At 47.4% G+C, this 16,080-nt stretch overlaps 1 protein-coding gene across 1 annotated transcript in view; it reads left to right on the forward strand.

Moving 5' to 3' along the window:
* Window positions 1-16,080, forward strand: part of GLYR1 (glyoxylate reductase 1 homolog) — a 482,931-nt gene that overhangs the window by 275,899 nt on the left and 190,952 nt on the right. The window contains exon 12 of the mRNA XM_069210697.1: window positions 2,773-2,874. Within this exon, the coding sequence (XP_069066798.1) occupies window positions 2,773-2,874 (102 nt within the window). The remainder of the gene's footprint in view (window positions 1-2,772; window positions 2,875-16,080) is intronic.

Genomic DNA, 16,080 nt, shown 5'->3' on the forward strand with positions numbered 1-16,080 from the left:
GGCAGACAAATTTAACAGATAGGCCTCATTATAGGAAGCTGGCCTGGTGTGCGGTGGGTACCTAAGGTACTTACAACTTACACCAAGTCCAGATATCTCCTCTTAGTGAAGTGTAGACAGTGTCTAGAAGCCAGGCTCTCTAAAGGTAGCTGTGGATGAGCAGCCAAGGCGTATCTAGGAGACATGCAAAGCTCATCCAAAACCACTATAGTAACACAGCACTTACACAAATAAAAAAACACTCAGTTGTACAAAAATAAAGATATTTTATTTTTGGGACACAGTGGCACAAAATACTAGAAGGGCCACCCTCCAGTAGGAGGTAAGTAATACCCTAAATATATACACTAGTAATCAGAAATAGGTATAGAAAAGGTTAGAAAACAGTGCATATAGCAATAACTAATAGTGACCCAAGGGGAAGCCCAAAACATATACTAAAGAAATTGAATGCGAGCACAAGACCCCCATCTAGGTGAGTGGAATGTGTAGCAGGGAGCTGGGAGTACTAGAAAACCACATAGGTAAGTAACACAGTACTCTACCCCCCCCCCCCCCCCCCAAAGCGACTCGAAGCAGGAGTAAATCACTGGAATTTCCTAAAACCACCCAAAAAAAAGGGTCGCAGAGTGTCCACAGGAGCAGAGGCAGCATCCCCAGGAGTCCCACAGGACGGGGACACAAGTTGCAGAAGGAGCCCATGCCGCACTACAGAAAGGGATCCCACGCCACAGGAGAACCAAAGAGAGGGCTGTGCATCGCAGGCAGGAGTGCTGGGGACTGGAGCTGCACGTTGCATGAAGATCCTTGGAGGAGATGCAAACAAGCCTTGGCAGCTGTGAGAGAGACAATGCACAGAGATACTGTCCTGCTTAGGAAGGCAATGGCTTACTTCCAACAAAGTTGGACAGCTGGGAGAGAGGACCAAGAGGACTACTCTGGACCACCACACGTGATGCAGGATCCATGTAGCTCGAGATGAGAGGAGATCCATGCAGCAAGTCGTCATTGCAGCATGTGCCCACGGATTTAGGGGAGTGACTCCTTCACTCTAAGGGAGATTTCTTCTTCTTGTGCAGGCTGAAGAGTTGCTGTCTTCTGAGGATGCACGGCTGGGGAAATGTTGCAAAGCTGGTGGGAGCCGTGGAAACAAAGCTGCAGAAGAGTCTTCTTCATGGATTGCAGCGTTGTCGGCTCCTGGAGGGTCTATTCTCGGTTCCAGTAGCCAGAAGTGGACGTTGCAGAGGAGTCCTGCTGGAATCTTGCAAGCCAAATCTGATGACCCACCCAGGAGAGAGATCTAGTCACATAGCCAGGTAAGCACTTACCAGGAGGGGTCTCTAACGTCACCTGCCTGGACTTACCACTTAGATGCCCCCAGAGTTGCCTGCCAACCTTGGAAATAAGATGGTCGAACCCAAGGACCCTCTGGAGGAGCTCTGAGCACCACCCCTCGGGTGATGATGGACAGGAGAGTGGTCACTCCCCTTTCCATTGTCCAGTTTCACACCGGAGCAGGGACTGGGGGTCCCTTAACTGCTGTGGACTGGTTTATGCACGGAGGGCACCAAATGTGCCCTTCAAAGCATACCAGTGGCTTAGGGGGCTACCCCTCCCAAGCCAGTCAGACCTATTTCCAAAGGGGAGAGTGTGTTATCACCTTCTCCCAAAGGAAATCCTGTGTTTTGCCTTCCTGGGCTTGATCAGATGATGCAGCTTGAGTGCAGAAACCTCTCTGAGAGGGCTGTAGCATCCTGGGCTGCCTGGAAAATCCTGTAAGACTGGTGGTAGAAATGCTGTGGGTCCTTTAAGGATCCCCCAGAGTGCATGGAATCCTAATTCCTATACTTGCAACAGTATTGGGGTATGATTCCAACATGTTTAATACCAAATATGCCCAGGTTCGGAGTTACCATTATGTAGCTGGACATAGGTAGTGACTTACGTCCAGTACGCCTGTAAAATGGCATCCCTGCACTCACGACATCCAGGAAAATGGATCCGGAGCTTGTGGGGGCACCCCTGCTAGCGCAGGGGTGCCCTTAAACACAGGTACCTGCACCCTGCCATCTGGGCTGAGATGGCCTACCATAGGAGGGATTTACAGTGACCTGTAGTGAAAACGGTTGCATGCACCCGTTTCACTCAAACTGCAAGGTCAGGCCTGCAGAACCCTGTGCATGGGCTCCCTATGGGTGGGAGAATAGCTGCTGCAGCCCATAGGGATCCCCTGGTACCACAGTGTCCTGGGTACCTAGGTACCAATACCAGGGACTTACATGCGTGTGCCAGTATGCTAATTGCGGCAAGAAAAAGGTACAGTTAACAAGTTAGGCGAGTGCATAATCACTGGTGTCTTTATTAGCAGGATCCCAGTGAACACAGTCAAACACATTGACAACAGGCAGAAAATGGGGTAACCATGCCAAGAAAGAGGGCACTTTCAATCAAGGGAGGTATTACGTTGAGACTGATGCGGATAGGAAGTGGTGCTGGTCCCAGACATTTTATCCCTTGTCCAGGATGCTCTTCATGGGGGCAGGACCAGAGTAGATGTTTGTCGATGGGATTGTTTGTCCTGGTCCTCTATATAGGTGGTGGAGGCGGAATATTCAGGACACGGTTAGATATGGCACTGAGATATCAGTTGGGCAACAGCAGAAGAGCAGGAATTGTCATCTTACTGTGTCATCTTACTGAATAGGTAGGGTATTCAGTAGTGTTATTATTTTTATAATATGCAATAATCTTTATTTGTTTACCTCTCCACAGCTTGTCCTTGGCCCGAGTGGTGTTCTACAGGGAATCCGTCCTGGGAAGTGTTATGTGGACATGTCAACAGTGGATCCTGACACTGTTATTGAAGTCTCTCGAGTAACTATCCCTGAACAGATAAGATTAGTTTTATGCATTGTCTTTGAATTTGGTCTGTCTTATGAGTCCCATCTTCCTGGAGCTCGAACAGTATCTAATGTTGTTCATTTAAAATGCTCCAGTGCTGCAAGCAGTACATGTATTACAAATTCTTAAGAAGTTTCAAGAGACATGTAATGTCATTCTTTTCAGTAACAAGCCTGATCACCTTTAGTGTTCCTTTTATAACTGTATGAATACTCTAATTAGTGAGTATTAACTTTAATCAAACATTACAGATGGTATACTAAACTTCAAAACCTGCTTCACTTGATATTTGTTTGTGGGGATGGTGCATTTAGCATTTTCAGGTGACTGGACATCATTTGGTTTATTTTTTAATCCATATTTCAGGTTGAGTTTGTATTTTATTTGAATTAAATGTCCTGCATATCTCCTGTTCTTTGAAGCCCAGTCTTCTTTGCTGAAACAATGGGGAGAATGGTGAACAAATTACATCTGTTAGTTTTACAAGCAGTTCCTTATCACCCTCCTCTACCACTTGCCAAACAGGTAGTAGTACTAAGACATAAACGTACAATCACCACAATATTAGATTAGGAATTCCCAATAATTGATGGCGGCAGATATCCTGGTATCTCTTTTCACTGAGGAGAGGGATAACTAAGCTGTTTCATGTAGTTCCCCACTATTAACAGCTGTGTGATTAAAACACTATATCACCAATGAAAGTGGAGAAGAGTATTAGCAAGTCAGAAAGGGGGTTGTGAGTGAGCACAATGTCTGGCATACCAGAACACAGTTCGTTTGCACAGGTGTGTTGTAGTAATTGTAGAAAAGTGCCCCTTTTGACATGGTAACCCCCAAGTTTTGCCTGGTAATTGATGCAGTTTTGACTAAAGTCATCCACTATCCAGTGCTCCGCCTCACCACCCACTAAGGGGAGGAGAGTTTCCACTGCTTGGACCCCAAGAGAGCTCTAAGCTTATACATGGAGTGTATCAATGACCTAATGAGTGGACAATCGGATCTTTGTGGGGTTTGCTGGAGCAAAAAAAAGTTAAAAAGCTGTACAGAAGCGTACCTTCTGGTAGAGAGACTATCTAGCTGCAGGTTCCTCACTGCCCGTCCTGTTGTCCTCGTTCTGTGATTGGCCTCTATCCATTAATAGGATCCCAAGTCTAGGATTCTGCACATTCTTACGAATTTACTTTAGTGGCTCCATGCTTGGGGGCGCGGACAGTCTTTAAAAGCAACTGACGTCAGTGCCGAGGCGTATGGCCTTCATGGGCCCGCAGTTAATTTGCGGAGCTTAACATCAACAGTATGGAGCCACATGGTGCCACCTTTCAGTACACAGAGGCACTAAGGTAAAAGCTTCCAAATCCAGAGGTGCAGAATCTGCGGCTAGATAGTGTCTGCCACAAAGAGCATTACCAAAGAAGAGCCCAATAAGGTAGGGACCCTAAATAATCAACTGAATAGATGCTGCCAGGAGACGGACTATCCAAGCTAAGAATCAAAGAGAAAAAAATCCTTGACTATCACCCGTCTTATTGCCTTTCTGATGAGGGAGAGCTTCTTGTGCTGGAGCGTCCGGGCCTGTTAGTCTGTGAATACATTCAGATTTCCACTTGTTGAGTACCCTGTCACTTCTTCAGGTGCTGAGATTTATAATTGCTAACTGCTGAAGTTGCTCTGTGGGCTTCTGATGCAGCAGCAGGCTATAGACAGGGTACATTATCAGCCATATACCTCTTGACCGCAACATTTCCACTACTGGGCACATAACGTTGATGTAAAGAAATGGCTCCCTGTTGCAGTTACCCCCCACTTTACTGATGCTGACTTGACTGAGAAGCGTGCTGGGACCCTGCTAACCAGGCCCCAGCACCAGTGTTCTTTCACCTAAAATGCACTTCTGATTCCACAATTGGCACACCCTGGCATCCAGGTAAGTCCCTTGTAACTGGTACCCCTGGTACCAAGGGCCCTGATGCCAGGGAAGGTCTCTAAGGGCTGCAGCATATCTTATGCCACCCTGGGGACCCCTCACTCAGCACAGACACACTGCTTGCCAGCTTGTGTGTGCTGATGAGAACAAAACGAGTAAGTCGACATGGCACTCCCCTCAGGGTGCCATGCCAACCTCACACTGCCTATGCAGTATAGATAAGTCACCCCTCTAGTAGGCCTTACAGCCCTAAGGTAGGGTGCACTATACCATAGGTGAGGGCACCAGTGCATGAGCACTATGCCCCTACAGTGTCTAAGCCAAACCTTAGACATTGTAAGTGCAGGGTAGCCATAAGAGTATATGGTCTGGGAGTCTGTCAAAAACGAACTCCACAGCTCCATAATGGCTACACTGAATACTGGGAAGTTTGGTATAAAACTTCTCAGAATAATAAACCCACACTGATGCCAGTGTTGGATTTATTAAAAAATGCACACAGAGGGCATCTTAGAGATACCCCCTGTATTTTACCCAATTGTTCAGTGCAGGACTGACTGGTCTGTGCCAGCCTGCTGCTGAGAGACGAGTGTCTGACCTCATGCGGTGAGAGCCTTTGTGCTCTCTGAGGACAGAAACAAAGCCTGCTCTGGGTGGAAGTGCTTCACACCTCCCCCCTGCAGGAACTGTAACACCTAGCAGTGAGCTTCAAAGGCTCAAGCTTCGTGTTACAATGCCCCAGGGCACTCCAGCTAGTGGAGATGCCCGCCCCCTGGACACAGCCCCCACTTTTGGCGGCAAGTCCAGGAGAGATAATGAGAAAAACAAGGAGGAGTCACTGGCCAGTCAGGGCAGCCCCTAAGGTGTCCTGAGCTGAGGTGACTCTGACTTTTAGAAATCCTCCATCTTGTAGAAGGAGGATTCCCCCAATAGGGATAGGAATGTGACCCCCTCCCCTTGGGAGGAGGCACAAAGAGGGTGTACCCACCCTCAGGGCTAGTAGCCATTGGCTACTAACCCCCCAGACCTAAACACACCCTTAAATTTAGTATTTAAGGGCTTCCCTGAACCTAAAGATTTAGATTCCTGAAACTACAAGAAGAAGAGGACTGCTGAGCTGAAAAACCGCTGCAGAGGAAGACCAGAAGACACCAACTGCTTTGGCCCCAGACTTACCGGCCTGTCTCCTGCCTTCCAAAGAAACCTGCTCCAGCGACGCTTTCCAAGGGACCAGCGACCTCTGAATCCTCTGAGGACTGCCCTGCTTCAAGAAAGACAAGAAACTCCCGAGGACAGCGGCACTGCTCCAAAAGAACTGCGACTTTGTTTCAAGGAGCAGATTTAAAGACCCCTGCAACTCCCCGCAAGAAGCGTGAGACTTGCAACACTGCACCCGGCGACCCCGACTCGACTGGTGGAGAACTAACACCTCAGGGAGGACCCTCCGGTGACTCCGAGACTGTGAGTAACCAAAGTTGTCCCCCCTGAGCCCCCACAGCCACGCCTGCAGAGGGAATCCCGAGGCTCCCACTGACCGCGACTGCCTGAACTCCATTTCCCGACGGCTGGAAAAGACCCTGCACCCGCAGCCCCCAGCACCTAAAGGAACGGAACTCCTGTGCAGGAGTGACCCCCAGGAGGCCCTCTCCCTTGTCCAGGTGGTGGCTACCCCGAGGAGCCCCCCCTTGCCTGCCTGCAACGCTGAAGAGATCCCTTGGTCTCATTGATTTCCATTGAAAACCCGACGCTTGTTTCTACACTGCACCCGGCCGCCCCAGTGCCGCGGAGGGTGTACTTTTTGTGTGAACTTGTGTCCCCCCGGTGCCCTACAAAACCCCCCTGGTCTGCCCTCCGAAGACGCGGGTACTTACCTGCTGGCAGACCGGAACCGGGGCACCCCCTTCTCTCCATTGAAGCCTATGTGTTTTGGGCACCTCTTTGACCTCTGCACCTGACCGGCCCTGAGCTGCTGGTGTGGTAACTTTGGGGTCGCTCTGAACCCCCAACGGTGGGCTACCTTGGACCCAAACCTGAGACTTGTAAGTGATTTACTTACCTGACAAAACTAACAAAAACTTACCTCCCCCAGGAACTGTGAAAATTGCACTGTGTCCACTTGTAAAACCGCTTATTGTGTTTTATGTAAAAAGTATACATGCTAATGTAATGATTCAAAGTTCCTAAAGTACTTACCTGCAATACCTTTCAAATTAGATATTACATGTAGAATTTGAACCTGTGGTTCTTAAAATAAACTAAGAAAATATATGTTCGATGGCATATGTTGCTGCAGATACACATGTTTGGCACAGTCCGCTGCCTGGTGTTGGGCTCGGAGTATTACAAGTTGTTTTTCTTCGAAGAAGTCTTTTTGGTCACGGGACCGAAGGACTCCTCCCTCTTTGGCTCCATTGCGCATGGGCGTCGACTCCATCTTAGATTGTTTTTTTTCCGCTGTCGGGTTCGGACGTATTCCTTTTCGCTCCGTGTTTCGGTTCGGAAAGTTAGTCAGAATCTCGGAAGAAAGCGTCGGTATTGTTCCGTTCGGTATCGGGATAGTTAGGTACATCGACACCGATCATCGGAAGACTTTGGGGCAGTTTCGATCCCCCATCGGGGCCTGGTCGGCCCGACCGCGTGCGACATCGAAGCCGATGGAACGGACCCCGTTTCGTTTCTGCCCAAAATGTCACAGTAAGTATCCTTATACAGATCAGCACTTGGTCTGTAACTTGTGCTTGTCCCCCGAGCACAAGGAGGATACCTGTGAAGCCTGTCGAGCCTTCCGGTCCAGAAAAACACTCCGGGACCGAAGAGCCAGGCGTCACCAAATGGCGTCCACGTCGACAAAACAACGTTTCGACGACGAAGAGGAAACATTCTCGGTTCCGGAATCAGAATCCGGAGACTCCGACGTCGAACAACAGCAACAAACTGTGAGTAAGACGTCGAAAAGTAAATCCATCGACAAACCAAAAGCCCAGGGGACGCCACTGCCAACAGGCCATGGCTCGACCCATAAATCAGGCGACCCGTCGAAGGGGCCGAAAAAGGGCACGCCCATAGCGAAGACACCCGACTCCGGTCGAGGGACCGCCATGGAGCAACCTCGGAGCCGAGAAAGCGGCTCCGAGAGACAAAAACAAGATACCGGCACCGAAAGACATCGGCACCGAGAATCCATGCCGAAAGGAACAAAGATTCTGTCGGTGCCGAAACCGAAAAAAGATTCTCTCTCGGCGCCGAAAAATACCACACCTTCATCCTACTCAGATGAACAAGGACTAAGTGGCCAAATGCACAAATTTGGACAAGAGCTCCAAAGTGTAGAATCGGACTACACACAAAAGAGACTGTGCATCCAGCAAGATACAGGGAAGATATCAACCCTTCCCCCAATCATGAGGAAAAGAAAGATCGGACTTCCAAAGGATGACACACAACCACAAGCCAAAGTGGTTAAAAAAGTCACGCCTCCGCCCTCTCCTCCACAGGCATCGCCGGCACAAACACCGCCACAAATGCACGCACCAGCGCAAACTACCATAAGTCATGATGATCAGGATCAAGACGCTTGGGACCTGTATGACACCCCAGTGCCGGACAATGATCCCGAGTCATACCCCACAAAGCCGTCACCGCCAGAGGACAGTACCTCATACTCGCAACTGGTGGCTAGGGCTGCAGACTTCCACAATGTCCAACTGCATTCCGATCCTATAGAGGATGATTTCTTATTTAACACCCTCTCGGCTACACATAGCCAATATCAATGTCTCCCAATGCTACCAGGGATGTTACGGCACGCAAAACAAATTTTTGAGGAGCCCGTAAAATCAAGAGCCATCACCCCAAGGGTGGATAAGAAATACAAACCACCACCCACAGACCCAGTGTTTATTACTTCGCAGTTACCACCCGACTCTGTGGTAGTAGGGGCAGCTCGCAAAAGAGCAAATTCACATACATCTGGCGACGCCCCACCTCCGGACAAAGAAAGCCGAAAATTTGACGCGGCAGGGAAAAGAGTGGCGTCACAGGCAGCCAACCAGTGGCGCATCGCAAATTCACAAGCGCTGCTGGCCAGATATGACCGCGCACACTGGGACGAGATGCAACTTCTCGTAGACCATCTTCCCCAGGAATACCAAAAAAGGGCGCAGCAAATAGTGGAAGAGGGACAAACGATCTCAAACAATCAAATCCGCTCTTCACTAGACGCAGCCGATACTGCAGCAAGAACAGTCAACACTGCTGTCACCATAAGGAGACACGCTTGGCTACGCACTTCAGGCTTCAAACCTGAAATCCAGCAGGCTGTCCTTAATATGCCCTTCAACGAGAAACAACTGTTTGGCTCGGAAGTGGATACAGCCATTGAAAAACTTAAAAAGGACACAGACACGGCCAAAGCCATGGGCGCACTCTACTCCCCGCAGAGCAGAGGCTCTTTCAGAAAAACTCCATTTAGAGGGGGGTTTCGTGGCCAACCCACAGACACCACCAGCCAACAATCAAGAACCACACCATATCAGGGTTCCTTCCAAAGGGGTGGTTTCAGGGGATATCGGGGGGGTCAATTCCCAAGGAGTAGGGGAAGATTCCAGACTCCAAAAACACCTCCACCTAAACAGTGACTTTCAAGTCACGCAACCCCTTCACTCAACACCAGTGGGGGGAAGACTAAGCCAATTCTACCAATCTTGGCAACAGATTACAACAGACAATTGGGTATTAGCAATAATCCAACATGGCTATTGCATAGAATTCCACAACTTCCCACCAAACATCCCCCCCAAAACACGCAAAATGTCACAACATCATTTAGAACTTTTAGGACTAGAAGTTCAAGCACTACTGCAAAAGGATGCAATAGAATTAGTACCAGTACAACAAAAAAACACAGGAGTTTACTCCCTGTACTTTCTAATTCCAAAAAGAGACGAAACATTGAGACCAATATTAGATCTCAGGACACTAAATACCTACATCATATCGGACCATTTTCACATGGTCACACTACAAGACATCATTCCACTGCTCAAACAGCAAGATTACATGACCACATTAGACCTAAAGGATGCGTACTTTCATATACCAATACACCCTTCTCACAGAAAGTACCTACGGTTCGTATTCAAAGGAATACATTACCAATTCAAGGTGTTGCCATTCGGAATAACAACTGCACCAAGAGTGTTCACAAAATGTCTAGCAGTAGTAGCAGCACACATCAGGAGACAACAGATACATGTGTTCCCTTACCTAGACGACTGGCTAATCAAAACCAACACAGTAAAAAAATGCGCAAACGACACCACCTTTGTCATACAAACCCTTCACAAACTGGGGTTTTCCATCAACTACACAAAATCACACCTAGAACCGTGTCAAACACAACAATATCTAGGAGCAACCATCAACACATCAAAAGGAATTGCCACTCCAAGTCCACAAAGAGTGCAAGCATTCCACAAGCTAATAAGTGCTATGTTTCCAAACCAAAAGATACAAGCAAAATTTGTGCTAAAACTTCTAGGCATGATGTCATCATGCATAGCCATTGTCCCAAACGCAAGACTACACATGCGACCCTTACAACAGTGTCTAGCATCACAATGGTCACAGGCACAGGGTCAACTTCAAAATCTGGTGTTGGTAGACCGCCAAACATACCTCTCGCTTCTATGGTGGAACAGCAAAAATTTAAACAAAGGGCGGACATTTCAGGACCCAGTGCCTCAATACGTTATAACAACAGATGCTTCCATGACAGGGTGGGGAGCACACCTCAATCACCACAGCATTCAAGGACAATGGGATATACACGAAACAAAACTTCATATCAATTACCTAGAACTGTTGGCATTATTTCTAGCGTTAAAAGCCTTCCAACCCATAATAACACACAAATACATTCTTGTCAAAACAGACAACATGACAACAATGTATTATCTAAACAAACAAGGAGGAACACACTCAACACAATTGTGCCTCCTAACACAAAGAATTTGGCAGTGGGCGATTCACAACAACATTCGCCTAATAGCACAATTTATTCCAGGAATACAAAACCAACTAGCAGACAACCTTTCGCGAGACCACCAACAAGTCCACGAATGGGAAATTCACCCCCAAGTTCTGAACAAGTACTTTCAAATTTGGGGAACACCCCAGATAGATTTGTTCGCAACAAGAGAAAACTCAAAATGCCAAAACTTCGCATCCAGGTACCCACACCGCGAATCACAAGGCAATGCTCTATGGATGAATTGGTCAGGGATATTTGCGTACGCTTTTCCCCCTCTCCCTCTCCTTCCATATCTAGTAAACAAGTTGAGTCAAAACCAACTCAAACTCATACTGATAGCACCCACATGGGCAAGACAACCTTGGTATACAACTCTACTAGACCTTTCACTAGTACCGCATGTCAAACTACCCAACAGGCCAGATCTGTTAACACAACACAAACAACAGATCAGACATCCAAACCCAGCATCATTGAATCTGGCAATTTGGCTCCTGAAATCCTAGAATTTGGACACTTGGACCTCACACAAGAATGCATGGAGGTCATAAAACAAGCTAGAAAACCTTCCACTAGACACTGCTATGCATCTAAGTGGAAAAGATTTGTTTACTACTGCCATGCCAATCAAATACAACCAGTACATGCCTCTACTAAAGACATAGTAGGATACTTACTACATTTGCAAAAAGCGAATCTCGCTTTTTCATCTATAAAAATACACCTCGCAGCTATATCTGCTTACCTACAAACTACTCATTCATCGTCTCTATTTAGAATACCAGTTATTAAAGCATTCATGGAAGGGCTAAAAAGAATTATACCACCAAGAACACCACCAGTTCCTTCATGGAACCTTAACATCGTCTTAACAAGACTCATGGGTCCCCCTTTCGAACCCATGCATTCCTGTGAAATGCAATATCTAACCTGGAAGGTCGCATTTCTCATTGCAATCACATCCCTCAGAAGAGTAAGTGAAATACAGGCATTTACCATACAAGAACCATTTATTCAAATACACAACAATAAAATAGTTCTAAGAACAAATCCAAAATTTCTGCCAAAAGTAATCTCACCATTCCATTTAAATCAAACAGTAGAATTGCCAGTGTTCTTCCCACAACCAAATTCTGTGGCTGAAAGGGCACTACATACATTGGACATCAAAAGAGCACTAATGTATTACATTGACAGAACAAAGCTAATCAGGAAAACAAAACAACTGTTCATAGCTTTTCAAAAACCACACATAGGAAATCCAATCTCTAAACAAGGCATTGCTAGATGGATAGTCAGATGCATTCAAACATGCTATCTTAAAGCCAAAAGAGAATTGCCTATTACACCAAAGGCACACTCAACCAGAAAGAAAGGTGCTACAATGGCCTTTCTAGGAAACATTCCTATGAGCGAAATATGTAAGGCTGCAACCTGGTCTACGCCTCATAAGTTTACTAAACACTACTGTGTAGACGTACTAAATGCACAACAAGCTACAGTGGGCCAAGCTGTACTAAGAACATTATTCCAAACTACTTCAACTCCTACAGGCTAAACCACCGCTTTTAGGGGAGGTAACTGCTTTATAGTCTATGCCAAACATGTGTATCTGCAGCAACATATGCCATCGAACTGAAAATGTCACTTACCCAGTGTACATCTGTTCGTGGCATTAGTCGCTGCAGATTCACATGTACCCTCCCACCTCCCCGGGAAGCCTGTAGCCGTTTAGAAGTAGATCATAAACCTTAAACATCTGAACATTTGTAAATAATTTTTAGAAACTCTTATCATACATACATATTCACTCCATTGCATGGGCACTATTTATACCAAACAACTCCATCCTCACCCTCTGCGGGGAAAACAATCTAAGATGGAGTCGACGCCCATGCGCAATGGAGCCAAAGAGGGAGGAGTCCTTCGGTCCCGTGACCAAAAAGACTTCTTCGAAGAAAAACAACTTGTAATACTCCGAGCCCAACACCAGGCAGCGGACTGTGCCAAACATGTGAATCTGCAGCGACTAATGCCACGAACAGATGTACACTGGGTAAGTGACATTTTCATTTTCTATAACAAAACCTATTGGCTGGATTTGTCTCTGAGTGTGTGTTCCTCATTTATTGCCTGTGTGTATGTACAATAAATGCTTAACACTACTCCTTTGATAAGCCTACTGCTCGACCACACTACCACAAAATAGAGCATTAGTATTATCTCTTTTTGCCACTATCTTACCTCTAAGGGGAACCCTTGGACTCTGTGCATGCTATTCCTTACTTTGAAATAGCCCATACAGAGCCAACTTCCTACAACATGTTAAAATTAACCTGCCACGACAAGAAAACAGGGCAATAAAAGACACTATCTGCCTTATGACAGGCCATTTTTTCAGATAAGGATTCAATCCCCCCAATATCTGCAGGAACAACTGCTGCAACGAAGACCGCACCATCACAAGAGACCTTCAAAAGAGAAAGGTTTTAGCAAGTAGCCACCCACGGCCCCAGGTAAAACGTCTCCAAAACAATGATTTCTTTCTTCTCTCTTCTCTGTTAGTAATTTGTCTTTGGGGGGCTTGGGGAGGGGGAAGTATTACCAGCCATCTGCAGGAATGGTAAAATGTAACAAAAGACAGATAACCCTTGAACATTGGTCAGAATGGATATTCTCACTAGCTTCACAAAGGAAATCCTACCTGCATTGTCAAGATTTGCTTCTGAAAGGACTAAACACCTACTCCAGAAGCATGCAGCGGCGGAAGTCTCCACTCCCAAAAATATAATTAGGGTTTGTTCCTATTACTTTTTGGTTTGAAAGAAAGGCCCTGAAAGAGACTTCAGACCTATTTGCGACCTCATGTTGACATACAAATAGATCAAGAAAGACCTATTGAGGATGTTGGTGTTGTACCAGGTTGTAGGAAGTTGGCTCTGTATGCACTATTTCAAAGTAAGAAATAGCATGCACAGAGTGCAAGGGTTCCCCTTAGAGGTAAGATAGTGGCAAAAAGAGATAATTCTAATGCTCTATTTTGTGGTAGTGTGGTTGAGCAGTAGGCTTATCAAAGGAGTAGTGTTAAGCATTTGTTGTACACACACAGGCAATAAATGGGGAACACACACTCAAAGACAATTCCAGGCCAATAGGTTTTTGTATAGAAAAATATATGTTCGATGGCATCTGTCGCTGGAGATACATATGTTGTGCATAGCCCGCCATCTGGTGTTGGGTCGGAGTGTCACAAGTTGTTTTTCTTCGAAGAAGTCTTTCGAGTCACGGGACCGAGTGACTCCTCCTCTTCGTCTCCATTGCGCATGGGCGTCGACTCCATCTTCGATTGTTTTCTTTCCGCCATCGGGTTCGGACGTGTTCCTGTCGCTCCGAGTTTCGGAACGGAAAGTTAGCTATCTATCGGAAGATTACGTCTGTATTGTTGCGTTCGGGATCGGCTTAGATTGAATCGACACCGCATCGAAGATTGAAGAGCTCCGGTGCCCTTCGGGGTAGCTTCCGATCCCCAGTCGGGGCCTGGTCGGCCCGACCGCGTGTACAACAACGCTGATGGAACGGACCCCGTTCCGTTTCTGTCCCAAATGCCACAACAAATACCCGTATACAGACCAACATTTGGTCTGTAACCTGTGCCTGTCGCCTGAGCACAGTGAAGAGACTTGCGAGGCCTGTCGTGCGTTCCGGTCCCGAAAGACACTTCGTGACCGTCGAGCCAGAAGACTTCAGATGGCGTCCACGCCGACAGCGCACCGAGAGTTCGAGGAACAAGAGGAAGAAGAAACCTTCTCGATCCACGAATCAGACTCCGAGGAATTCGACGATCCAAGAACTGTGAGTAAGACGTCGAAGAAACAAAAGAAAAGTGACAAGGCCCAGGGGACGCCACTGCCACCAGGCCATGGCTCGACCCATAAATTCGGTGACCGACCATCGGCACCGAAAAAGGCCGACACAGTGCCAAGATCGTCCGACTCCGGTCGAGACACCGGCACGCAGCCTTCTCGTGACCGAGAAAGTGCTGCTGAAAAGGATCGACGCCGAGACAGCGGCACCGAGGAAGATAGACGCCGAGAGGCTTCGACTCTAAAAAAAAAAGAAGGTCACCTCGGAGCCGAAAAGGCATACAGACAGGGTTTCGGTGCCGGAACGACCCGCAACCGACCCAGTTACCGGTTCCTATTCAGAGGAGCAGTCCTTGTCCTCTCAGATGCGAAAGCATAGATTTGAGGGAGAGTTGCAATCCACCGAAGTGGACCATATGCACAAACGTATTTTCATACAGGAAGGAACAGGGAAAATAAGCACCCTTCCCCCTATTAGGAGAAAAAGGAGACTGGAGTTTCAGACAGACCAAGCACCACAAACAAAAATGGTGGAAAAGGTAACTCCGCCACCCTCTCCTCCACCTGTAACTAACATTTCGCCAGCACAAACTCCATCACATTCCCCGGCTCACACCACTGTGAGCCAAGGTGACCAAGACCAAGACGCTTGGGACTTATACGACGCCCCAGTGTCGGACAACAGTCCAGAGGCGTATCCCACAAAGCCCTCACCACCAGAAGACGGCACAGCTTATTCACAAGTGGTGGCTAGAGCGGCAGAGTTCCACAACGTAAACCTCCACTCAGAACCAGTCGAGGATGACTTCTTATTCAACACCCTCTCATCCACCCACAGCTCCTACCAAGGACTGCCTATGCTCCCAGGAATGCTTCGGCACGCAAAGGAAATCTTCAAGGAGCCGGTCAAAAGTAGGGCAATCACACCAAGGGTTGAAAAGAAATACAAAGCGCCTCCCACAGACCCTGTTTTCATCACCACACAGCTGCCACCAGATTCTGTCGTAGTAGGAGCAGCTCGCAAGAGAGCCAACTCCCACACATCTGGGGATGCACCACCCCCAGATAAAGAGAGCCGCAAGTTCGATGCAGCCGGAAAGAGAGTCGCAGTACAAGCTGCAAACCAGTGGCGCATCGCTAACTCTCAAGCACTACTTGCGCGCTATGACAGAGCCCATTGTGACGAGATGCAACACCTCATTGAGCATCTACCCAAGGAACCACAAAACAGGGCGAAACAGGTGGTTGAGGAAGGACAGAACATATCTAATAATCAGATACGCTCCTCTATGGACGCAGCAGACACAGCTGCAAGGACAATTAACACATCTGTGACTATAAGAAGGCACGCATGGCTA

The sequence above is a fragment of the Pleurodeles waltl genome, chromosome 10, assembly GCF_031143425.1.
Source record: "Pleurodeles waltl isolate 20211129_DDA chromosome 10, aPleWal1.hap1.20221129, whole genome shotgun sequence".
Taxonomy (NCBI): Eukaryota; Metazoa; Chordata; class Amphibia; order Caudata; family Salamandridae; genus Pleurodeles; species Pleurodeles waltl.